Genomic DNA, 25,338 nt, shown 5'->3' on the forward strand with positions numbered 1-25,338 from the left:
CATGGCAGAAAAAGAAACGTATCAGTGGGAGAATACAGAATGGTTTGGAATCGCCAACCGCATAACTGATGATCTAAGTGACAAGAATTAAAGTTGTGCAACATGCGCAGATAAGCGGCAGTGCGCGGTGTAATCATATTTCCGTGATTCATGCTCGCAGCGTTACCTAAACGGGTTTTCAGGGTAGAAACTACCTTCAGGATCGGGCCACGGTAGCCATGGCATGGACCTCGAAGCACTATGGATTTTGGAAAGCTTGTGTGGAGCATCTTTAGATTACAACAATCTTTTTTTTTCTTCTTTATTTTTGTAAAACGTGGCTCTGCAACATTTCGAAAGGTCCTAGCCATAGAAACCTAAAAAAGAATCAAGAAAATTTAAATGGTGTGTCCACTCCTGACGCAAATTGCATGACAAGGGACAACAGCGACATTAGGCGGCTGCTTACCGCAGGAGCCTCCCGCTCCCCCATGTACTCGCGTGCCTCTTTCACCACTTGCAGTATTCTAAGCTACTCCAACAGCAGCGTAGCACGCTCTGCAGTTGAGAGACAAAACTCTCTGTTTCTATTTTGTTGAAATTCTGTGCGCTTACAGCTCTTGTCGTAGTATTTATGTAGCGCCGACACACTGGAAATTTGTGTACGGGCATATCTGCCCTCTGCGTTCAAGCGTACGCATCCAGTCCTATCGCCCTGGCTCTCCGACCCAAAATTCGACTCCTACGATGCGCGCTGTACAGCTTTTCGACCGTTTCGGACTGTATGACTTGTGATCATTGTTTTTATTAGGTTGAACTGAGACACCTACGGTCATCATACTTCCCTTCTCCAGCTTGCTCCGAACCAATGGAGGCAGGTAAGCGTGTGCACGTGAGCTTTTCGCAGCGGCATTGTACTTGCTACCTGCCATGTTCCATCTGCGCGCATTCCTTATAACGCATTTGGATGCCTTGCCTTCCATACATATAATTTATTATGATGCATAATATTAACCTGCTCGTAGAACCATCGCCCGCTACTTGTTGCGTCCAGATCTACGGTAGAGTGTAGCACGCATATGTGCAATGAGACTCGTCTATGCATCATGCGCAGTTGAGCGGCAGTGCGCTGTTTAATCGTATTGTTACGTGTGGAAAGACACCGTGTAACAGGGCCTGTGTAGAAGGAGAGTAGCTTTTCACAAAGGCCAACTTTACGAGATGGTGACCGAAGCAACACGAGGGTTCCGGGCGAGAACGACATCACGGTGACGAAGGTCGTAGCGGTGCTTCTGTTTGTCTTGAGACACTTGCAGTATTCTCGCTGACAGTGTTATGTAAACGGGTTTCTAGGACAGGGCCCTGTTCAGGATCGGGCCACGGTGGCGACCCCGAAGACGTCGCTGAGTTGCCGGACGTCATCGACCAGCCGCATAAACACCGAATGCATCTCGCACCACTGGACCATCGAAAACTTCAGCAAATGCCAGTTCTTCCAAAGTGGCACTTTCTTCAGTGAAGAGTTCCCAAAGGACTCGCCACTGGTAAAAGCAAACACGCATGTTCTATTGTATTGTTGGGCTGAGCACTGTTAACAGTTTGTCGATTTATGTATGTCGACTTCATGCTTCTAATTACCATTAGCTTTACTGCCGCCAAGCTTATGGTGGCTGGTGGCACGTCGTAGCATAAACTGTCATGACAATGTGAGAGGACCTTATCAATGCATGCCTTTATGTTCACTGTGGTAGTTGTCAGTTACGAAAATAGGTGCCTTTCGTTCACTGGAAGACTAAATGAACTGTTTCTTCCCAGGATAATGTATGGCAGACAAGTATTTGCTGTTAGAACACTGCATTGAAATTCAACATAAATTCCAGGGTGACACTTATTGCAACAGAAAATGGTGCTGTTATTTGCCAAGCCCACAAAAAGTAAGTTCTTTTAGGCAGAAATAATTGAATAGAAACATACTGATATGTTGTGTGTCCAAAAATATTGTACTAGAAGAACGTAAACTTTATTATCAAATCGATAAGATTTGAGTCCGGCGTATTTTTAGTGGGTCTGGGCACCCGCCGTGAACGCGGTTCCGAGACCTTGTCTCGAAGTTAGCGTAGAAAGTTACTAAGTCCGTCAAAAGAAAGTTAATAAGTACTAAGTTAGTGTAGAAAGCTTTGCTGCTTAATCTGCCAGGTTGGCCATATAAGATGACTGTACCCACATTTCGGCTTGTTTCAGGGAAACGCAGCAATGGGATTAGTGAATACACAGTCAAACCACTTCATAGCTTGTCATCAATCTATCAGATTGGACTTGCAAGCTGACTGTACCTGCATTTCTGCCGGTTCCAGGAAAGTGCAGTAATGTGACTAGTGAATGCACAATGAAGCCACTTCATAGCTGGTCATACAACTATGATTGAGCTCCAACGTAGGGTTTGTGCCTCATCTGACAACCTTCATGTTGTGTGGGGAACTGGAAAAAAAGCTTAAGACAAATTTTTGCCAAATTGTGAAATTTCTGAATCTAATAAGAAATTCGAGAAAAATGACCTTGGAACATAAATATTTTATTACTTCTAAACAAGGTACAGTAGAATCTCAAACAGAAATAGCTTAAATGGGATTGCCGCTTAGACGGAACATAAAGTTGGTTGGTTTTACATTAAAGGGAAAAAAAAGTTTGTTAAGCAGAACCACATTTTTTCCAACTCTGGGTACATGGAACTAAAAATATTACAAACTAAATTGGGTGATCAATCTCAGTGACATTGAGATACGTATCACTGTCTGTGCGTTTCCTTTTCAGGTTTTCGAGCCAGTTCTCCATGTTCTTACTAAGCCGACTTTGGCTGCCGTTAGTTGGTGCTGTGGTTAGTGTTGCTCTACCGTAGTTGTGGCTTGCAGGGCTTGTTTTGTGTGAGCAATGTCAGTGAGCTGTGAGTTTACTTAGCTTTTCCGATGGCGGTACAGAAACGCTCACACAGTGCGCTCACGCTGGATACAAAAATCAATGTTACCGATGGCTTCGAGAGTGGTTGCTTCGAAATGACTACTTTTTCAATAAATAACTATTTTCTTGAATTTTCGTTTGGTGTTTATAGCTCTACTCAGTGGCTGGCGTGCAAGTAGAAAATTTGCAAGAAGCAGCTTTGGTAATCAGTGCTGGTATAACGTAAAACTATTCCAATCTGTCTTTATTCCAAATCGGCCATTAGCCCTCCGTGATAGGTCAGAGTGGTTCGGCTCCAGCTCATATGGGTGGTCGCCACGCCTACATGGGCAGAGCCCGAGCCATTTTGACCTGTCAAGGAGGGCTAATGGCTGATTTGGAATGAAGACAGATTGGAATAGTTTCAACGTCATATTGGCCCAGATCTGCTACGCCTGTTGGCAATAAAGTATCTTTCAAAAGAGCATCTTGTGTACCGTTGAGGTCATTCTATCGGTAATTGAAACTCCGATAAGTTCAACTTATTTCCTTTGTCCCTTGTGATTTCGTGCAACGAGAGTCCACTGCAATATATAATGGCTACATTGAGTCTGTTTGATAAAGGTCCATTCCTGTAGCTTATTCACATCTGATACATGTAATGTTGCTTCCAACTGAAAGGTGGTCCTATCTGGTGCACCGTAACAGTGGCAGTCATGGGACAAAGGAATGGCTAAATTGTCGAAACTCTACCGCACACTTCTTGCACGTAAAAGAATGACACTTAGCAAGCATGAAGGTTGGGAAAACAATATACTTTAAAGCAAGCTGCAACAAAATTTAGGTCTAGTTCAAAAAAAAAAGCCACGGCGGCCGCATTTCGATGGGGGCGAAATGCGAAAACACCCGTGTACTTAAATTTAGGTGCACGTTAAAGAACCCCAGGTGGTCCAAATTTCCGGAGTCCCCCACTACGGCGTGCCTCATAATCAGAACTGGTTTTGGCACGTAAAACCCCATAATTTTCTTTTAATCAAACAAAAGCATGTTTACACAGTGTGTTAAACTACAATGTCTTTTTAAATTGTAGAGCTGTGATCAATCTTTATACATTGTACATTCTTGTGCTGCAGTGCTACATTTGATTAAATAATAAATGGTATTGTTGGAGTTGGGGGTGCCATGTATTAAAAGTTAATAGCTCAGTATAGTGAAATACATTGAGATATTGAATTATCGGATATAATATAGTAAATATAAAACGCTTTCCTGTTAATATCTGCATAACGGATATATCATATGCTTACAATGAATATTGCATTAATTAAATTATTTTAGTGTCAAATGTGACCTTGTTATACCAAGGTTGGACAGTACTTGCTATTAGTGCACACAGAAATTTTGCTTCTGGTTTAGCTAATGTGTTAACATTTACATGTTTCACTAGTAAGACCTTATACTAGTTCATACAAGTTTAAAATATTTTGTGTTCTTACAAGGTTGCTCGCAATTGACCAACAACCATCTATACGACCCGCTGTGGTTGCTTGTGGTTATGGTGTTGGGTTGCTAAGCATGAGGTCGAGGGATGAAATCCCGGCTATGGCGGCGACATTTCGATGGGGGGCGAAATGCAGAAGACACCTGTGTACTTCAATTTAAGTGCACGTTAAAGAACCCTATGTGATCCAAATTAATCCGGAGTCCCCCACTACGGTGTGCCTTCATAATCAGATGTGGTTTTGGGACGTAAAACCCCATCATTTAAATTAATTTTAATTTAACCATCTGTACTGTGTGGCTGCTTATTAACTTCTGTTAATTACTCTTACCAGACATCTGTATGGGTGCACTTTGACTTGCGAAAGTGCTGGCCACTGAATTTCACTTATACAGCTGGACAGAAATTAGTTCTTTTACTGTTGCTTGCAGAACACATTTTTCTGTGAGCAATCCCTTAGTGCAAGCGTGTGATGTCATGATAAAATCGTGGCTCGTCGTTTTCAGGTGCGCCTCAAGCTTCGGTTGGATCTAACTAAGGACTATGCATCCATCTGTGTGGTGCCCGTCCACGGGATGCAGGGGCGCAACTGTGTGTACACGCTGACACTTCTTGGTGAGGCAGGCCGGCCCGTGCAGCGGTACTTCCACAACGGCTTCCACACGCTGTACCGTGGCAGCACCAACTACCTGGGCATTGAGCTCTGCAAGGCATTTCTCTACAACCGCGAGAATAAGTGCATTCATGGCGATTCCCTAAGCATTCTGTTTGAGGTTGAGTTCCTTGCGAACAGCACCAACACACCCATCAAGCGCACTGACATCCCTGTCAGTCCGCTGCTCAAGAATTTGGCAGGCCTGCTTGAGGACAAGAGCTTTGGCAACGTGCAGCTGACGGTGCAGCAGCGGAACCTGTATGCCCATCGCGACGTCCTGATGCTTTCGTCGCCTGTGTTTGGCGCCATGTTCTCGCATCCCACAAAGGAGTCGCAAGAGCAGGTAAGCATTCTGATATGTTATGCGATGTCTGAAACCCGGCCGCGGCGGCCATGGTGGTGCAGTCACTTTGGCATTCCGCTGCTAAGCCCGAGGGCTCGGTATTAAATCCTGGCTGTGGCGGCTGCATTTCGATGGGGGCCAAATGCAAAAATGCTTGTGTACTGTGCATTGGGTGCACGTTAAAGAACTCCAAGTGGTCGAAATTAATCCGGAGTCCCCTACTATGGCATGCCTCATAATCCTATCGTAGTTTTGTGACATGAAACCTCCGAATTTAATTTAATGTCTGACCTATCTGCTATTTTCGTGCAACCCGGTTATAAAAATTATCGGTTATAACAAAGGAATTTTCTTGTTGAATGTTGTTATAAGTGGATTTGACTGTAGTAGCATGACAACTTGCAATGTACTGGGGTTATATAGTTCTGGGGTGGTATCTCATAAGTATCTTGCTTTTCAAACGTTTGTGTAGCCTCCTACTTCGCTGGGCAGGCAGTGTTAAATTTGTGCTTCCGCTCGCCGTCCTGATGACCACTGACGAAAACGGTGTGCCCGGCGAATCATAGGAGCACAAGCAAGCGTTTGGAAAGCGAGATGCTTGCATGATCCCGACCATGCTGTTAATGTAAAACATGTGTTGCTCTTGTAGGGTTAAAGCCAAGTGGTTACAGAATCATGCCCATTTAATAATAATTGTGAGACTGTCTCAGTTCTAAGATAATAATTCTTAAAAATGCACCTAAATGTATCTGCAATTGACTTATTTTCTAAAGAAGGGCCTTCCTCAAGCACTGTAATGGCACGTACACACTAGTGGCAAAACGCGCGCGGCGCGCCGGCGGCGGCAAGACGCAGCTATGGCAGCATAGACTCCTCCCCCCTCCTCGAACTATCAGTCAGCTCCATCCGGCAGCTGACGCGTGCAGACGATAGTGTGAAATGACTTTTCAGCTAACACCGGATGTCAGTACGAAACGAGCGGTCGGCGGTTCCGCATGACACCAGTTTCCCGCACGCACATCATGGAAGCGGGCCGCTCTCATTGGTCTCCTTCATCCGCGGCACGCAGAAAACCGCAAAAAATATGTCCAGGAGCGATCCCTCCAGCGGCAAAAAAAACCTGTTTCGCGGCGCGCATCTTGTCACTGGCGGCGCACCACGCGCGCTTTGCCGCTAGTGTGTACGTGCCATAAGGCTGAGCTCGGTGTAACATTGACTTTCTCGCTAATGCATATGAGAAACTTGTGGGTTGCCATTGCCATAGTGAGATTCAATTGCTTACTGTACACTAATCATCCCATAAAATCTATTCTACTAGTGTTGAAAGTGTACAGAACCTATAAGCGGCCCCACGGAGACCAGGTTGGGCAGAGCCACCGCACCTCCCACATTCAAATGAAACCGATCCAGTGTCGGACCTTGTGACCATGTTGTAATGACACCACTGATTATGTTAGCAGTTTCTGTATTCTTGTGATCGCCTACTATAGTGGGATGGTGAAAGTCGAAAACCATATGTGCTGCTTTTTGATGTCAATAAGCAGCTTACAAAGATAAAGCTAACACAAGCTGTTGCTGGCTGCCAACATTGATTTGCATTCTGTCGATTTGATGAAATCAGATTTGTGATGGGGCTTTAGTAAATGAGTTTCTAGCTTGGAGATTCCTCTTTGTTACTTTGTTAAGTGGGCAGGCAAAGCTGCAGTAAAAAAGAAATTCATTATCCGTGCAAGTTGCACTACACAGGTGTCTGAAAAACAAAACAAAAGTAGACTGAATGAGACATAAAACGATGTGTGCGAACTAACATCTTAGTTTATTGTTCAAAAAAAAAAAACATACCTATATGTATAATGTAGCATATATACTTAATTTAGGCCGACCCCGATTCTAAGCCAACCCACAAAAATCCGAATCCAGAAGAAAAAAAAAACTTACCTCGAATGTAGGCCGAGCAAAAAAGCGTGGACAGCATTAACAAAATGAAAACAGCATTTATTGAATATGAACATGCCGATCTCATTCTACGTAATCATCGCTGCAAGCCTCGTCGGTATCTTCTTTATCGCTGTCATCTTCAAACAGTGCACTATATTCAGTACCATCGAGCATATTACAGATGCTGCACTTTTTGAAGGAGCACATGATCAAAGTTCGTGGGTAAATGCCATCTTGGTTGCAGCGCATGCAAAAAGCATCTCTCTGTGCCCCCTCCAACAATGGATGTTGTTCTCATCGATGCTGAAGTCCCGCTCGGCTTGAATGTTTCACGATGCTTCTGCGGCTAGCAGAACTTTTCGCAAGAAAGTGGCACTATAGTGGCGTTGCCTGTTTGGTGCCATCACGATAATGCCATGCCGCACGCCGATGCTGATACTATTGATACGACACAGGTCAAAATGGTGACATTGCTCGTGTACTTCAGTTGGCTACTGGTGCAGCTAGTAGTGGCTGCGATACTGACTTTTCTAGATGGTGCTCGCTATGCACCATATTTATAAATTTCTGTTGAAAACTGGCACGTTTTATAAAATCTACCAATCTAAGCCGACCCTAGAGTTTGGGATATGATTATTTGAAAAAAAGCTGTGGGCCTAGATTTGAATGAATACGGTATGTGTACATGTGAAAGGTAACACGGCAGGAGGAGAAAATTCAAAAAGGGCCTCATAACCAAACCAAAACAGGTGAGTGAATAAAGGAATATTTGCTAGCTGTTCTTACTGACCACCAACCTCACCAACGCCTTGGTCATATGGCCCCTGCATGGCTCCCTTGTAAATAAGCGTGAGGGGCACAAAGGAAAGCACTTTCTAAAAGGGATTAAGCAAGGGGTTGCAAAGGCCCAATGTACTCAAAACTTTGTACTCTGTTCTAAGGATAAACTTCAATTGGTACCTAGTTTATGCCCTTCGTTTCATGTCTTGTTCAGTCTGCCATTAATGTGGTTTTGCAGTAACCTGTGTAGCGCAACTTACCCGAATGGGGAAGACCAACTAGCCTTTCTGCAAGTTTTATTAAAAATAGAATGTTTTTTTTTTGTTTCATCTGCTTGAATAACAACCATCTGTAAAATTGCAACAGGTAATCCACCTGCCAGACCAATCCTTTGACGCCATGCGTGAGATGCTGCTCTTTATCTACACGGGTGAAGTTCCAAACCTGGACAAGGTTGCCGAAGACCTGTATGTGGCTGCAGACAAGTACTCTATGAGTGAACTGAAGACTCTCTGTGGGGACTACTTGGGTTCAAACCTGACTGTGGAGAGGGCGGCCGATGCCTTTGTCCTCTCTAACATGTACAGTGACGCTGAGCTCTCGCGGAGCATTGCTCGCTTCATTGCAGACCACTTGGTGGCTGTACAAAGGACTGCTGGTTGGAAGAACATCTGGGGCAAACCTGACATAACTGAGCGACTGTTTATGCTCATTGCAGATATTGGCAATACCCTCGAGTCAGCCCCATAATTTGCTGCTGATGGGGAGGCGTATCCCAGCATTTTGCTCCAGTGTTCAGTGTGCATTTGAATGGTGTTGAGTGAATCTTTTTAGAAGTTCAACCAAAGGCAGAAGTTTGTGCTTAAGCGTACACAAGCATCACCTTTTGATGTGCGCTGATGAAAATTAGGTCGCTATCTTTTGTCAAGCTAGACATGAATCTTGAACTAATGAAAGAACTCGTGTAGTCTTTGTTAAGACCCTCAAAGTGCATCAGTTGTGCTGTCAGGTTATGCTTCTAGCTGACGCTGGCCATTGCATTAAGTCAGCTATTTAGTTTTATTCATGGGAGAGCTTTTGCCAGATGGCATAGTCATCGGCAGTGTGTTGAAAGTTTCTTGTAGAAGATCAGGCAAATGCAAAAGTTTGTATGGTGTTAATAGCTTTAAATGCTTCTGCTCCAAGTATTACTTAGCATGCATTAAATATGGTTTAGGCATCTTGCACAGCTGGCCTTTGTTGAATTGGTTGAGTGAGAAGTGAGGACTGTGCTGGCTCGTGGAGGTTACTACGATTGAGGCTCGATTAGTCATTGTGGCACACGTGCCACTGACATTGGCAAAGCCCTCAAGCCAGCGACCAAGTGTGATTTGCGGGAATTATCAGCCAGTACTTTGCTGCAGTGGTGTGCACTTTGTTGTAAAAATTTTTTCCTCTTAAAGTTTGTGCCACGTTGAAAATGTACTGTGTGTGCAGTACGGAAGTTTTCATTCCAGACACTGCTATGTGCACTAACGAAAGTTAAAACACACACACGACTGTCTTTGCAAGGAATAGAAAAATAGTGAATAGAATGTGCTGCGTCACCTCTGCCAATACCTTCGGGGGAAAGTGTCATTGTGATAAGAAGCAAAAATGAATACCGAGTAGTGTGTAGTGTTTGCCACTTGTTTGCTAGGGCTGAGACATAAAAGTGAGAGAAAGAACTGTAACCTGGGCAAGTTGGTATACAATTCATCTTCAGAAAAAAGTGCCAGTAAACAAGGGACATAGAAAAGCAAGTGCTGGCACTACTCGCAACTAGCAACTAACAATTTTTAGCTGTGCGTAACTTGGCATTTATCTGCATTTCTATGTTCCTTGTTTGTTGGCACTTTGTTCTGAAGCTGCTGGTAAAAGTTAGAAACGTGGCTTCCTTTTGGATGCTTTAGACACATATCCCTCCTGTAAGGATTGCTGGTGATTACATTTTGTGACGTTCCCATGAGTTAATCTTATCACTCTGGAATGTGATGTAGCTTTGAAGCGTTTGACATCGGTTGCACACTAAGTTTCCTATGTTAAGCAGATGCATCAATGATAAGTTTGATACTTTGGCATATGTTTTAAAGCAGCAGCAGTCAATGCTTCAGAACCCACATGCCAACTGTCTGCTTGCACAGGTGTCAAAAAGTGGGTGAAGCAAGTTATGTCACTCTCATGGAAAAGCTAAGAAAGCCAAATGGCACGTTGCTGCATTGCAGCAACTGTGTTGTTGCTATGCAGCAGTCAGGTAAACAGCTGTAAGCATTGTGGTAGTGTTAAGTGCTTGTGTGTAAAGCTTGTGCTGAAAGCTAACAGACATAGTTTGGACCAAGTCTTAGAAAATAACTGTCAGTAGCAGTTCTCTCAAATTTTGACACATCGGGGGCATTCTACAAGCTCTCCATAATTTTTGCTATAGGTTGCTACACAAAGAAATGTTCGTCTTGATGGATTAGTCACGTTAAGCTTTCTCAACTTCGTGTGCAACTGTTCTTGTGCAATTAATGCTGGCAGTGACCTGCCTAGGCCATTAGCAGACTTTGATGTTGGTACAACATGTGGAAACTTGTGGTGACGCTTGTCCTGTGTAGATCTACAGCTCTAATTTTATTGAATGAAATACGAGTGGCTTCAGTAGTTTGAAATACATTATTTATCAGAACTTCACACATAGATTGTATTGTACCTTGCACTAGTTTGCTCACCTTTCACAGAACAATTGTTGCTTACAAATATACCACTTGGGTGGGCCGAGTGACTGTGTTGTTTGGCAAAGCTGTCCAGGCTGAGAGATGGTTTGAGCATGGCCAAGTTTCTGTTGCACTTTGTGAAGCACTGTGATCCAGCATGTCTTGTGGGACTAAGCTGTTGGTCTTGCACAGTCTTTCCGTTTCCTTCGGCACCTGCTGCACAACTTCATCTATTATATCTGCCAACCATTGTATGTACAAAAAGGTGGCCTTGGTTAGCTTTAGCAACCACTCCAAAGTAAATAAAAGTGCAAATACAGGTGGCACCCAGATGGTGATGCAAGATCAATGGGCTGCGTGTTTCCGCTGAATGTGCAAATATCCTTTGGCATATATATTTACAATGCTTGGCAATGTATTTAATGTTCCTCAGAGTACACACTAAGGTCAGTTCAGGGTGCTGCAATGCTTAGTTGCTTGAACGCTCAAGTCCTAGAGGCCAAAGGTATTTTACGCATTTTTCAGCATCTAGAGAGTGCATTTGGCATTTGCACTACACCGTGCACAAAGCTGTGGTGATGCTTTCAACATACTAGTGCAAATGTACATACGTAGAATAAAGGTTTCGACTAACCAATATCAAATAAGAACTGTATTTACCTATGTCATTGTATTCGTTGTAATAAAAGGAAATGTGATAGGCAGCACTTCATGTTTCAGCATTTTTGTCAATGTTGTGATTACACTGTCGCCTGGGAGGCCCATACTATTGCTTTAACGTGGCATGACCCAGAATATCAACACGTAGGTGCAGTCTTTCCACAGGTGACGTTGGAAATGTGATTAAGATATACTTTAAACAATTCTGTAGAATTCCTTTCAGCGGTGGAGATTCAAGAAGTGAGGTGCAGCAAACTAGGGAAAAATAAATGACAAGCACCAACTACCAATTGGTTTTATTTCTTTAAGGAGAACTAATTTTAACAACATTCTCGCGTGACATGCATATAGCACCAATAACAGGAGTGAGAGATTAGTAAGAACCTCGGCACTTGTAAAATGCAACTTAGGTATGTAGCTTTTCAAAAGACATTGTCTAGGAGAGAGTGATGCTTTAGTGACTCATGTTGGTTACAGTTGCCTTTTACTTGTCATCATTTTTCACTATGAATATTGCAATTTGTGCATGCCTAGGCTATTTTCTTATTGCTGACGTCTTTTTGTTCCTACTGTTGGTGCTGTATGTGACATCGCTTGAGAATGTGGTTAAAAGTATGTCTCTCTTTACCTTTGTAAAAGTAGTCAGTGCTCATGCTGCAGTTGTGCAGTTGTGTGTTCTTTCATGCTCGTTTTTTGAATCTTATTTCTTGAGCCATGTCTCCGACCAAATCACTTAAGAGATAGTTCTTCGTGGGGGCGCTACAGGTAGTATGTTGGGATAGAGAAAGCAAGGAGAGGAAAGGCAGGGATGTAGACCAGACAAGCGTCTGATTTGCTACCCTACACTATGGGTAAAAGAAAGGGGAAGCAAAGATGGGAGTGAGTGTGCACGGCATGCATGCGGGAAAGGCAAGATGCATAGGTGGACTATATAAATCGTACCTCAGAGCGGTCCACTTTAAGAACTACATTTAAGTGCAAGTAACATTTTGTACCAGCGATGAATGTGTCCACGATGCCATTTTTTTCTTTACTCGGGAAAATGGTCTAGAATTCACCTGGTTTAATGTTGTTTAAACAAAGTCGAAGGCATTAGAAATTTTACCGGGGATAGGTACACAACGTGTTCTCATGGGTTTCCTTGCACCTACAGGAGTTGCACGTTCTATTGCTGTAGGAGTGAGTGTCCATTACTCCGAGCTATAAGAAATACATCAATGTTGCTTTGCACACTGCTGTCAGCACACTGCAGTCAGCGCTAATCACTTTGCACTCAGGGTTGTGATTTGTGGAGTGCGCGAATGATTTCTACTCCATTCCGTTGACCTGTGGAAAAAGATATATTGACCGGACAGGCAGATGCTTTCAAGCCTGATTATGTTTCTGAACGGCTGGACCATGAAAATAAGGTTAAAGAAATAGCGTGCAAAACTGAAGCGTTTAAAATGTCATTTTTTCCCAGAACCATAAGCCAATGGAACAAGTTACCATCCGATGTCGCAACGATTTTTTCAAATGATGTATTTTCAAACTATACGCCCACTGAAGTAAGATAGTGTTTTTGTGTGTATGTGCGAGTATGAAAGTGTTCCGGGTACATGTTTTGTTTTGCCTGCTTTATTGATTGGTTCTTTGTTTCCTTCTCCCCCCCCCCCCCCCCACCGCTGTAATGCCTACGGGCGCTGTGGGTATTGTGATAAATAAATAAATAAATAAATAAAAAAAGAGCACCAGTGCGATGTGACTAGGCTGGTGTCTGGTCACTTGACGCTGCACTGCCGTGACCGTGGTTGTAATGCAGACTGAATGGGCCACGATAGTGCACAGATGCAGTTCATAGTCGGCATTGGAGGTAATTCAAGCCCACGAAATAGAGAAGGTTAGTATCCTGGGTGTCGGTCAGCGCACCATCTATTGTATTGTCAAGAAAGGAACACGTGTACAGGAACCTCTGTTATTGTTAGTGGATAATGGCAATTCACATTGCCATTATCCACTAACAATAACAGGTATCTTTTCCTTTTATATTCTTTTATATTGATAAGTCCTTGGCATAAATTGGCCAGCTGCCCTCAATAAAGTTGTTAAAGTCAGCACTCTGTCCTGTCCCTTCTTTGCTTTTCCTGCATTTATATGTGCTGTCACACGGTTCCAAAAATTGCTTTGCAGTAGGAGAGGCTAGTTGGCACTTGTAACTGTAGGGAAGGGTGCAGGTTGCACAGCTGGCAATCGGAGACTTTTGGTAAACATAAAAAAATTTGTTTGTGCAGGCAAGTGAATGAAATTAGCTTGCAGCATCCATCCTTACCAAAGGAATTTCGAGTGTCCAGTTCAGTACGTTAATGCATCTTGGGTACTTGATGAACTCGTGCCATTTGGATTTTAAAGATGAGTGCGTCAGACGCATAAAACAGGATTCTGTGGGATTCATTTGACAAGAACATGCAGAAGAATTAGGAATGGTCTTGTTATTTACTACAGTCTTAAATGACAAGGTAATGCATTTCTCTGAGATACAGTCCAAAGAACTGCAAGAGAGTGTGACATTGGAATCGGTTAATCTTGCAAGGTGAGAATAGCTTTTATTGCGTCATGTAATAAATAAGTTCCAGAACAACACGTTAGCCACATGATGTCAGGCTGTCAAAACACAGAAGGTTAGGGAAAGAAAAAGGATGGAGAGCATTATAAAAGGATTAACTAACATAAACATACTTCTAGCGCTTAAAAAGGGCAATAAAAGTAATGAATAATAGTGCACATTGTGAAAGCACTGCACAGTACTGGGGAAAAAGTAATGACTATATATAAATGAATGACTAATGTTAGCTCTTGCTGCACATCACCTTCATAATACTGACACTATATCCGAAAATACCTCTTTTTTTATATATACTTCAACATTCTGCCTAATAAAGTAAAGGCTAATTATGGCCATCAAACAATATTAAATAATTTTCTAAATAGTAATAAGCGCCTAGACGTCATGATAAGAGATTATATCTAAGCAAATTCTGAGGAAAAAAACTTGTACTATGTAAAGGCGTTTATTAGACACCAGACGTTTGGGCCGACCGTGGTTTCAGGGTCCGAGCTCTCGGCACGAGCCGCGTTTTTCAAGGAAAGCGCTAGAGGGATCGACCCACTAGAAAGGGCTGGAGAGCATGACCCACTATGGCCTTCGTATCCTTAGCTACAATAACCCCCGGGAGCGAAAAGGGAGCCGTCGCGCGACTTGACAGCTGGTCACTATGAGAGGGTCATAATAGGGCTTGAGGCAATCGACGTTGACAGTGTCGTGTCCACGACGGCGCATTTCAGAAGGTTCAACTGGTTCCATTACGTAGTTGACGGGAGATGCGCGTTCGACGATACGGTAAGGGCCTTCATACTTGGGCACTAGTTTGGATGAGAGACCAGGTGTAGCGGAAGGAATCGAGAGCCACACAAGCGCTCCAGGAAGGAAGGTGGGTGCAGAAGTGTCGCCGCGTGTTCTGTTCTGCCGCTCTTGGTCATTGGATGTAAAGACCCATGCGAGATCGCGGCACTCTTCAGCATATCTTGCTGTGAAATGGGCGAACATTCAGATGCATCCGGCCGGTATGGTGGAATTGCGTCGATTGTGTGCGACGGGTGCCGACCGTACAGTAAGAAAAAAGGTAAAAAGCCAGTAGTGCTCTGAGTGGCAGTGTTATACGCGTAAGTTACAAAGGGGAGAATGACGTCCCAATTAGCGTGGTCGGAGGCGACGTACATAGCAAGCATGTCCCCGAGCGTACGGTTGAAGCTTTATGTAAGGCCATTCGTTTGGGGGTGGTACGCCGCAGTTGTGCGATGAACAATGTGGTACTCCTTGAGAATGGCTTCAACTACCTCGGACTGGAAGAGACGCCTGCGATCACTGAGCAGCTTCTGGGCACAGGATGAATCGTCGAAGCAGGAAGGCGGCAACATCGCGCGCTGCAGCTGCCGCTAGGGCGGCTGTTTCGGCGTATCGTGTCATAGGGTGCCTCGATGCCCAGCGCCGCCGTCCAGGGTGGAGGCATAGCCTCCTCTATACTTTTATAAAGTTATAGAGGAGGCTATGGTGGAGACAACCCCGCTGGCGCCGCCATATTGAGTCACACGAGCTGAGACTCAGCTACGCTTGCGTTCATAAATAGTGTTACTCGCGGCGCACTTCCAAGTGCTTTGCCTTGATGAGGATTTTTTTTTATCGGTATCGCATCTGCACATCTTTATAACCAATAGCCGTTAACTCGTCGAAGGTCCAAGACGTAAATGTATGGCGCCGGGAACATGCCCCAAGTTGCCTAATTCAATTTACATTTAACATGCCGTGTGTATGTTTGAAATACGCACTATTTTTTTTTATGCGCTTCGATGCTTGGTATATAAGGTTTGCGACCCCCTGTGTGTGGAAGTTTTTCTTTTTCGCTGTTGTATTTTGGTTTACACGTCACGCCTCCTTTACCGTAGCCGGCCACTCGCGCACGGCGGTTAGTTTCCCTTGCGTTGCGCGTGCTCTTCGCGTTCGTTGCAATTATTTGACGATATCTACGCGCAATTTTGCTTTTTTTAGCCCACAAAACTGTGTGCTCACAGGATTAAGCTGGTGTAAAAATAACTACGATGTGAAAATAAGGTTTAGTTAGTGCTCTAGAGAAACATGTAACGTAACTTGTCTGTGTCAATCTTGCGTAGTACACACAAGAAACCAAACGATGCACAAAATACATTTACTTATAATGTCTAGTACAATCAATCATGAAAGAGATATGTACATGAAAAATTATATGTACCGTGTGGCGCCTGAAGGTTATGTTGAAAGACGAGATAAAAAAAAAAACTCGCAAGGTAGGCTCGACACACACAATTCGGGATAGGGATAGTTTATTTTAATTTATTCATTACATGGGGGGGGGGGTTCAAGTGGGTACATCAACCTTATTACACACAATATAAATCGAAAACAAGAATGCAAACAAGAAAACGCAACCGCGGGTAATATTAATCAAGATATCCAGCCGGAATACATCAGCTACTATCGAATACGTCGCATCAGCCAAACACATCGATGGCGAGTACAGAACATTTTATAAATAACCATTAGTACACTGATAACTACATTGAAAAAATAAACAACACTGCATACATATCGCGTACAAAAACCGTAAATGAAACAAGACAGTCAAATACAGATTAGCAATGTTTTTCACTTCGAAAATATAGTCCATGATGATGTAAGGCTGTTGACTTTAACAGACGGCGCCCATCCTGTCGATTTCCCTCGTACTGGTTCTCTTCAAAGTGTTTCTAAGTACAAGTAAAACAACAAAAGTGATTATTGATATAACAAGTTGCCTTGTAAATACAGCTAGAGAACCCATTACAGTGCTTAAAAATAAATTTTCGTAGAAGTAATGCTGTATTACCTCGCTTCACACGTTTCGAAGAAATGCACAGGCTACAACAGACACCATGCCAGAAAGTGCCGAAACATTTTGGTCCCATGATCCCCCTTAACTCTACTACACCTGGGCATACCGCGCACAGACATTTAAAGACCGTCACAGTACCCACTACGATCGGGAATGAGCACGAATGACCATCGGCTTACGAGCACCACGCTACAAATATATTCGTCTAAAAAATCAGCTATATAACGTAACAACCTGAGATCCGCAAGATATCTGTTGAGAATAGAGAAAATCACAATGCTTCGCTTGCCACGTACACAACAGCCGATGTGTGCTCCCCGTGAAAAAGTAAAATAGGTGGTTTACATGACGATTTGTAGCTAATGTAAGGCTATTTCGCGGCGAAGCATTTTCGTCAGTTCTTAAAATAAGGGTATTACTCGCATAGACTGCGCTGATCAAAACGGCAAAAGCCTATGCGACGCGCGCTCGCAAACCATAGGCTACTCAGCATCGGTGCAGTGCTTAGTTCATGAGCGAACGTAGGTACGTGAGCGAGGATCAGAGAATACTTTCTTATTTATGTAAAACACGATGCGATAGTCTAAACTTTCTTGACACTTACCTCGCAATTTAGGAGCTATCCGTTGCCTTCCAGTGATACCGCTTTACTTGGGCTTCCCATCTCTTCCTTCGCTCTGAGTCCCGGGGGAAGCGTAAACAACGAAGCTCTTTATGCGTCGATCCGGTGAACTTGGGAACACAACAGCCCGTCATGTCGACTCGATGCACTTGACAAGCTTGTCATTCATGCGGCTGAACACTGTCCATCAAGTAGAAGCGTCAGCGAAGCATCCGCGCGCACTATGTCTCGAACTAAGCACCGGCACCAAGCACTCGCAACCGCTCGCTGTGACTCAAGATGGCGTCGCAGCGAAAAGCGGCGGCGCGGGTGCGGTCAAAGGATGGCACCACCCTGAACGGCGGCGCTGGCATCGAGGCACCCTAATCGTGTCAGGTGGTCGACTGCCACAATGACCCAGCGATTTCCAGCCGACGTCATGGGATCGGGCCCCTACAAATCGATGCCGACGCGTCCAAACGGCCGGGTAGGGCAAGGTAAAGGGTGCAGACCGGCTGGCGAAAGGCGGGGTGAAGATTTCCGGCGCTGGCAATCGGGACAAGAGCGCACAAACTCGTGAACGTAGCTGTACATCCCGCGCCAGCAGGGGCGTAACCAGGGGGTGGGGGAGGGGCTCCCCCGAAATTTTTTCGTGCTGGCATGCACCGCCGACCAAAACTACCACCGATGCCGGGAATCGTTCTGGATTTTGTCTACAATGTCTTTTTCACGCTCGAAAATACATTTCGGCACGAACATTGCGAACTCGGGCTGGATTTTGTTGCAACGCCCTTGCACCTGGAGTCACATAGCCCAAGGAGCCCCCATCCGAGCACAAACTTTCAAGGGCTTTTCGATAGCGAGCGGGTGCGTTGCGGCATCTCGCAGCGGCCGCGGAATCTACGGAGCGCATGGATTTCAATTACGAAACTTTATGGGTATAACGTTCTCATAAACTTTTGACGCGAAAGGAGCACTGACATTTCCAAAGGCGTGGTTTAAAAGATTTTCAATTCTGGAACTTTATGGTGTTAATGTTCTTATAAACTTGGGCCAACATGCGCGCACTGGAGCCCTCGTGTCCAAGCCGTTCCAGAAATGGAAGCACGTGCGCTCGGAATCTTCCACACACGAAAATACTAAATATCACCGTGACTGTCAGCTGGCAGCTGATAATTTTCTCCAAACATTTTCAGGAAGCGTGCCCAATGTGATTAATCAACTGGACCAGGGCAGGCAAAGTAAAATATGAGAAAACAGAAGAAAGTAAATGGCCTATTATTGAGGATTTTTTTTTTTTGCGGGCGACAAGGTTTGGCTCTCCGTGGCCACAGGGACAGTGGCCCTATGGATTTAAGCATAGCCCCCCCCCCCCCCCCCCCCTGAAAATACAGGTATTTTCAGAGTGCTTCTTCGCATGCGAGCTGATTGTGGAGATACATATATCTGAAGAACCATTTGGAAAGTTGTCCCAATATTGCCTCGTATTTAAGCCCAGATGCACAAAACCAAATTATAAAAAGTTGTGGTGAAATTATCAAAGAAAGCCTAGATGAAAAAGCAGGCTGCTTCTCCATACTTCCTGACGAAACGCCGTACATCGCTGGAATCGAACAGCCTACTGTTTCTGCAAGGTACCTAAATAAGTATGCCAACGACATAGAGGGAGTGTTTTAGGTTTTAGCACCGGAATAGATGCCCATCTCTCATTGCGACAGCAGGTTCTATGTAAATGTGTAAATACTGCTGCAGATTCTAGTCACCCTTCCAGTGACCACTGCCAGCGCAGAGAGAATATGCTTTAACAAGAGTTTACTAAAAAACTACTTGCGCTCTACAATGTCTGTGGAACGCATGGTTAGGCTGGCGCTTCTATACACGCACAGAAACGTCGGCATCAACGTGTCCGAAGTCATTCACCGCTTCGCTCAACTTCCCCGCCGAGAGAAGTTTGTCCTTTAGATAGCGAAGCAGCAAAAATCAATGCAAGTAAAAAGCTCTGTTCCTTCAGGTCCATAAGCTTTTAATTATGAAAACGTATGACTGTTCACTAGCTTTTAAAACCGCAGAAAGTTTCGCCGTTTATTCTAGCAGTTAGCATCATGATCAAAATTATCATGCGAATACGAAAATTACGAGGACATCAATAACCAATTTTGACCGACCTTGCTCCTTGAAAGCGTGGCCCACGCGGCGTTTGCCAAAAACACACTCGGATATTGGGTAGTTGAACTTGCCGCATCATCTGTGGCTTTCGTTTGTCCTTTTCTTTCCTTTTTAGCTACCTGCTTTTATTTCTTTTTTGAAACGAAGCAATATCCTCCTTTAATTTTGGGTGCAGAGTAATTGTTGCCGCTGTGCAGGCAGTTAAATTACACATTTTCATACTGATTTCTGAATTATTCCTCTATTATTCTACCCACATGGCGCTGTCGCGACCGCCGCATGGCCCGAGTACATATAACGATTTCTGCGATCATAGTTGTTCTTGCCTGGATCATCTGTCTTTCTGTGCGCAAATTTTACTATCTGTGACTGCGCAACATGTTTATTTGTCTTGTTTGACGCATTATATGCACTGACGTTTGCTTAAATACGTAGATTTACTGGAGACTTATACGTATTTTTAAATATCTTGTTGCAAGGTTTTTGTGCATATAAGCAGTGAACTTTGTTTCCAGCGACTCTTTTTTTGCCCTTTAGCGATTTGTATCTTGGCATTTGTATATTCCATTCTATCTTCGCATTTCTAATGTATATTTTGCAGAACTCCTACTTTTTATTTGTACTCACTGTTGCGAGTAAAATCTCGGTGTAATTACATACACGACCAGTTACAGCTGCTCCTGCGCAATCGATTGCAACGAAGGACAGCGTCATTGATATTTTTTCCTGGCCTTTGCATATGTACAAAAATGTAAACAAGGTTCTTGAATGACAAAGATTCATCAAAATATTTGTCCTCAACTTATTCATTTCATGGTCTTTACGTTTTTCATAGAAGCTGCATGCACTGCTTTGCTGGTTTCGAACTGATATAGTTGTAAAGTTCGTGTGATATTTTCTTTACTTATTAAATAGACAAAAAAAAACGCGGAAGCATTGATATCAGTTATTTCTGCCACAATTTTTGAGGCATACGAATATATTCTTTTATGAAAAAATACATAGTTTACTTAATAGTGCGTAGTTCAATAATTCGTTTGCAACATTTTATATACAATGGCATTGGCAATGCAGTTATTATTCATGCATCTGATCCCTCGACAAATTCTATAAGGAGGAGGCCGCGCTGCAACCCCCCCCCCCCCCCCCCCCCCGAACAAAATTTCTGGCTACGCCACTGCGCGCCAGTAATACCGCTGTTGAAGGCGCTGGCAAGTCTTGAAAACTCCGGAGTGCTAACACTGTGGATCAGCATGGAAACCTGCGCATACTTCGGAACGCAGACTGCGGGGTACCACTAAGAACTACTGGCACCCGTCGGGGTTATAATTGCGTCGGTGAAGCTGGTTGTCGCGAATGGCAAAATGACGTGCTTGGCGACGCAACGTGCGAGTGCTTGGTTGTGCCGACGAACCAGAAAGCAAGTCTATAAGGGAGGCAATCCAATGGTCCTTGCGCTGCTCAGAAGCGATGGTGTTAAGGTCGATCCAAAAAACAATAGTCTCGGATAGTGAGGAGCAGGCATTGTCAGGCAAGGGAGAGCGCGATAGGGCGTTGGCGTCAGAATGCTGGCGTCCATTGTGGTACAGCACCCGGACATCATAGTCCTGCAGGCGAAGCGCCCATCGAGCAAGAAGGCCCGAGGGGTCCTTCAAGGACGACAGTCAACATAGTGCATGGTGGTCCGTGACAACGTCAAATGTAATCATAAAATGTTTTCAAAATAATCCTTGGTCATGAAGTTTCCCGTAGTGTTAACTAGACCTGCAGACGTAGTTACAACTAAGAGACCTTGCGGCAAAAGCCCCAGTCATGTTCATGATTATGAGTTCGACCATAAACCTTTAGCCTTTTAAATGCGAAGCATTTCTTGGCGAAGCATTTCTTGGCGAACCGTATCTATCTATCTAGCCGCCTACGACTTTGTGCTCAATTGCGATAGCAATTAAGTAGAGAGCTATACGGAGTAAGGATAGTAGCTTTATCAGCTGTATAAACTTGAGCAGCACCAGCGACGCGCAGAACTGTTGTCGACGCCGTCGCCGTTTTGCCCGCGTTCGCACCCAACGCGCGCGGCGTTAGTGACTGTTGCCAGGGCCTCTGGGGGCAGCTCGGAGGTTTTCGACGAGATCAGAACGGGAAACTCATCGGGCAGCGTCAGAAGTCTTTACCACCTTCTCGCCTCGCAACGTTTTATTGAGATAGTAATTATATGGACACTCAAAGCGGATTTCTGCCATTGGCGTCCCCGTCGCCGTGAGGTTCCGTATGACGTCAACGGCGACGAAATCGTTGCCGCGCGGTGGACGCTGTATGTGCGAGTGAAAGGGAGCGAGGGACGCACGCTTTCATGGGGAGCGAACGCACGGCGGAGAACAAACGCGCGTTCTGCGCCGTGCTCCCTGAAGGGCTGCAGAATTAAGCGTCTCTTTCCTCCTTTACAATCACCATATATATATATATATATATATATATATATATATATATATATAGAGCGAGCGCGACTGCTTCCGTCGCACGAAAGGCCGTGGGGGGGGGGGGGAGGCAGGAAGGGAGGAGACGTTTAGCTGCGGCACCAAATGTGTATCTTTATAAAAATGTCGCAGTTTCACCCGAAAGGCGAAGCATCAGTTGCGATAGCAACTTAGTAGGGAGCTATACAGAGTAAGGATAGTAGTTGTATCAGCTGTATAAACTGGGACATGCAGCAGCACCAGCAACGCACAGAACTGTTGTCGACGCCGTCGGCGTTTTATCGGCGTTCGCACCGAACGCACGTGGCGTTGGTGACTGTTGCCGGTGCCTCTGGGGGCGGCTCGGAGGTTTTCGACGAGATCAGAATGGGACACTCGTCGAGCAGCGTGAGAAATCTTATCTAGCTTTCTAGGTAGGTATTTCTATGGGGGCTCAATGCAAAAAAAAAAAAAAAAAAAAAAAACCCCACTGCCCAAGCACTCCGTACAGATGGTTCACCATCGTATCTGAAACGCGCGGCCCTGGTGTTTAGCAGTGGGTTAATCCCGACGCTTCTAGTGGAACGTAAGCGCCAATGGCGGGTGGATGCAGCTAACCATGATGCCGAGCTAACTCGAGATATCGAACGCATGCGACAACGGCGAGCCAATGAGGCGGCGTTACGGGCAGAGCAGCGTCAACGTGGCAATGGCGGGAACGCGTTCACCGGGGCCAACGCCCGCTTTCGGCGGGAGTTTCTCGAGAGGCACTTTGGCTTCGGCTGCGACGAAATGTCCACGTTGAAATCGCTAAGTGGAATGCAAGCGCCAATGGCGGGCGGATGCTGCTAACCACGACGCCGAGCTAACTCGAGATATCGAACGCATGCGACAACGGTGAGCCGAGGAGCCGGCGTTGCGGGCAGAGCAGGTACGACTCAGAGAACGACGTCACTAACGGCGCTGCCAATGGCGCGCGCGCTTGGGTGCGACGTAGAGAACGACGTAACTGACGGCGCAGCCAATGGAGACGTTTAGCGAAACATGGGACGAACGGTTTTTCGTTTCGCCTAGCCATATACAGCTTTCGCTTAAAACTCCCGTGTACCGTGCATTTGGGGGCACGAAGAACCCCAGGTGGCCAATATTAATCCGGAGTCCCCAACTACGGCGTGACTCATAATCAGATCGTGGCTTTGGCTCGGAAAACGACATAATTTAATTTCACTAGATATAAGTAGCGTTTCCACACCCTCCTAAAGTACTGTCCGTCATCAGTAGCCCTTACATAAAAAAACTTCCCCGACGATTACGATACTCCATAGTGCGAAATTTGAGCGCAGCTCTATACGTGTTTTCATTTCACGACATATTAGCTGGCGTGGACAATGTCTCGTGCGGCACATTGCAAACGGAGCGAAGTGTGGCGCGGCTGCCTCGCTAATCGGTAGATCGCAAGAGGCAGTGCGGGGGTGACGCGTGTAAGCGATTCACAGCAAGCCGCCGCACACAGACCTCCGCTCATGCAGCGCTTTGTTTCCATACAGACGACGCGCGCTACTCTGGCGCAATCATCGTCGCCGGAATGCCCGTCTGGCGCGGCACTACGTATTTCTTCTCAGGCTTTCGCCATGCCCCCCTCCTCCGCTTTCCTCTTCGCGCTCTCTTCGCTGTTGCTGTCTTTCATCTGCCGCAGCGCTCTGCGTTCGCTTCCAGCCTTCGCTGTGCTCGTTCGTTCGGTTACGAGAGACAACGCCGCCGCTCGCCGCAGGAGCGAGCGCCTAAGCTGCGCTCTAAAAAAGAGTCGCAGTTTCGCCCGAAAGGCTAAGCATCGATTGCACTGACAAATTTGTAGACAGCTATACGATGTAAGAATAGTAGTTTTATCGGCCGCATAAAGTTGTAAAAATTCGCTTACTAACTAAATTAACAAGCACGGTGTCACGCGCCCACTAGTAAGTGTGGACGCATCTCGCTCGATGACCAAGGAAACTCACTGTCAAAACGCTGGAGTGAGCAAGCGCGGTCGCAGCAGCGAGCGAATTGACCTTCGTGCTGTCTCTCGCTTCAAGGGGAAGTACACGTCGAAAGCACAGTGCATACGAAGCTACCGGCACTCGGCAAACTTTGTCGACATCGCTGATCGCTTTGAAGATGAGGCCCGCGTGGGCGCGAACTTTGTACATCGCAGATCGCTTTCAAGATTCGGCGGCCGCGCGGCCGTGCCGTAAAAAGTCGTTGCAGCAGGACGCACCCCCTCCCTTTCCGGCGCCTCCCCCCCCCCCCCCCCCCCCCCCCCCCCCCGGTGCCTCGCGCGCTAAAGAAGACGGCGCGCTTCCGCCCCGCCTTCCTCCCTCGCGTGCGCGAGATTGAGAGCCGCGACCGTCGGCTGACCCTCGCAAGCTTTCACTCGTACGCACAGTGTACGGCGCGCAGGGACGATGTTATCGTGTTCGGACTTTGTACGGAACAGCACGGCGACGACGACGGCAAAAATGCGCTTGGATCGTGTCCATATAATTGCTATCGCAATGAAAGCAAATGAGCATCTGTGCTCGGCTAGCTATACCTTTTCCAGAGACGATCGGTGGAAAAATCAGATGAGGCACGCTTGGCTACAGCCACCGCAGCTCTGCGTGGACAGCTGGCATATATGTTCCTAAGACTCCTGCTCTGATTAATATATTTAACGTGTGACCACCGCGGCGGTTCAATAGCGGTGGCTTTCGATTCTTGGCCGCGGGTTCGATTTTTGGCCACGGTGGTCGCATATTGCAATGGGGACGGAATATGCGACCGTGCACACGAAACGGCGAAAGTTCCAAAGCACGGTCGTCGAATATGAATTTGTGGTCACGGATCAAGTTCACCTGCTATTTGTGCATGTACCACATTACTCTCCAGCGTAATGTGAACTCGCGGTCACGGATCAAGTTCGCCCGCTATTTGTACATGTAGCACATTGCATATACCAGCGTAATGTGAACTCGCGGTCACGGATCAAGTTCGCCCGCTATTTGTACATGTAGCACATTACTCTCCAGCGTAATGTGAACTCGCGGTCATGGATCAAGTTCGCCCGCTATTTGTACATTAGCACATTGCATATACCAGCGTAATGTGATCTCGTGGTCATGGATCAAGTTCGCCCGCTATTTGTACATGTAGCACAT

At 45.5% G+C, this 25,338-nt stretch overlaps 1 protein-coding gene across 1 annotated transcript; it reads left to right on the forward strand.

The window, feature by feature from the left end:
• The first annotated feature begins 484 nt into the window (after window positions 1-484).
• On the forward strand, window positions 485-11,551 carry LOC119441282 (speckle-type POZ protein). Its single transcript, XM_037705905.2, has 4 exons — window positions 485-857; window positions 1,333-1,523; window positions 4,921-5,412; window positions 8,497-11,551. The coding sequence occupies exons 1-4, from the start codon at window positions 848-850 to the stop codon at window positions 8,878-8,880; spliced, it is 1,077 nt and encodes a 358-aa protein (XP_037561833.1). The 5' UTR covers window positions 485-847; the 3' UTR covers window positions 8,881-11,551.
• The last annotated feature ends 13,787 nt before the right edge of the window (window positions 11,552-25,338 follow it).

The sequence above is a fragment of the Dermacentor silvarum genome, chromosome 2 (assembly GCF_013339745.2).
Source record: "Dermacentor silvarum isolate Dsil-2018 chromosome 2, BIME_Dsil_1.4, whole genome shotgun sequence".
NCBI classification, from domain to species: Eukaryota; Metazoa; Arthropoda; class Arachnida; order Ixodida; family Ixodidae; genus Dermacentor; species Dermacentor silvarum.

Coding starts and splice junctions, on each gene's coding strand:
- LOC119441282 (XM_037705905.2), top strand. Junction 1,524..4,920: donor TCCCAAAGGACTCGCCACTG/GTAAAAGCAAAC, acceptor CGTCGTTTTCAG/GTGCGCCTCAAGCTTCGGTT. Junction 5,413..8,496: donor CAAAGGAGTCGCAAGAGCAG/GTAAGCATTCTG, acceptor AAATTGCAACAG/GTAATCCACCTGCCAGACCA.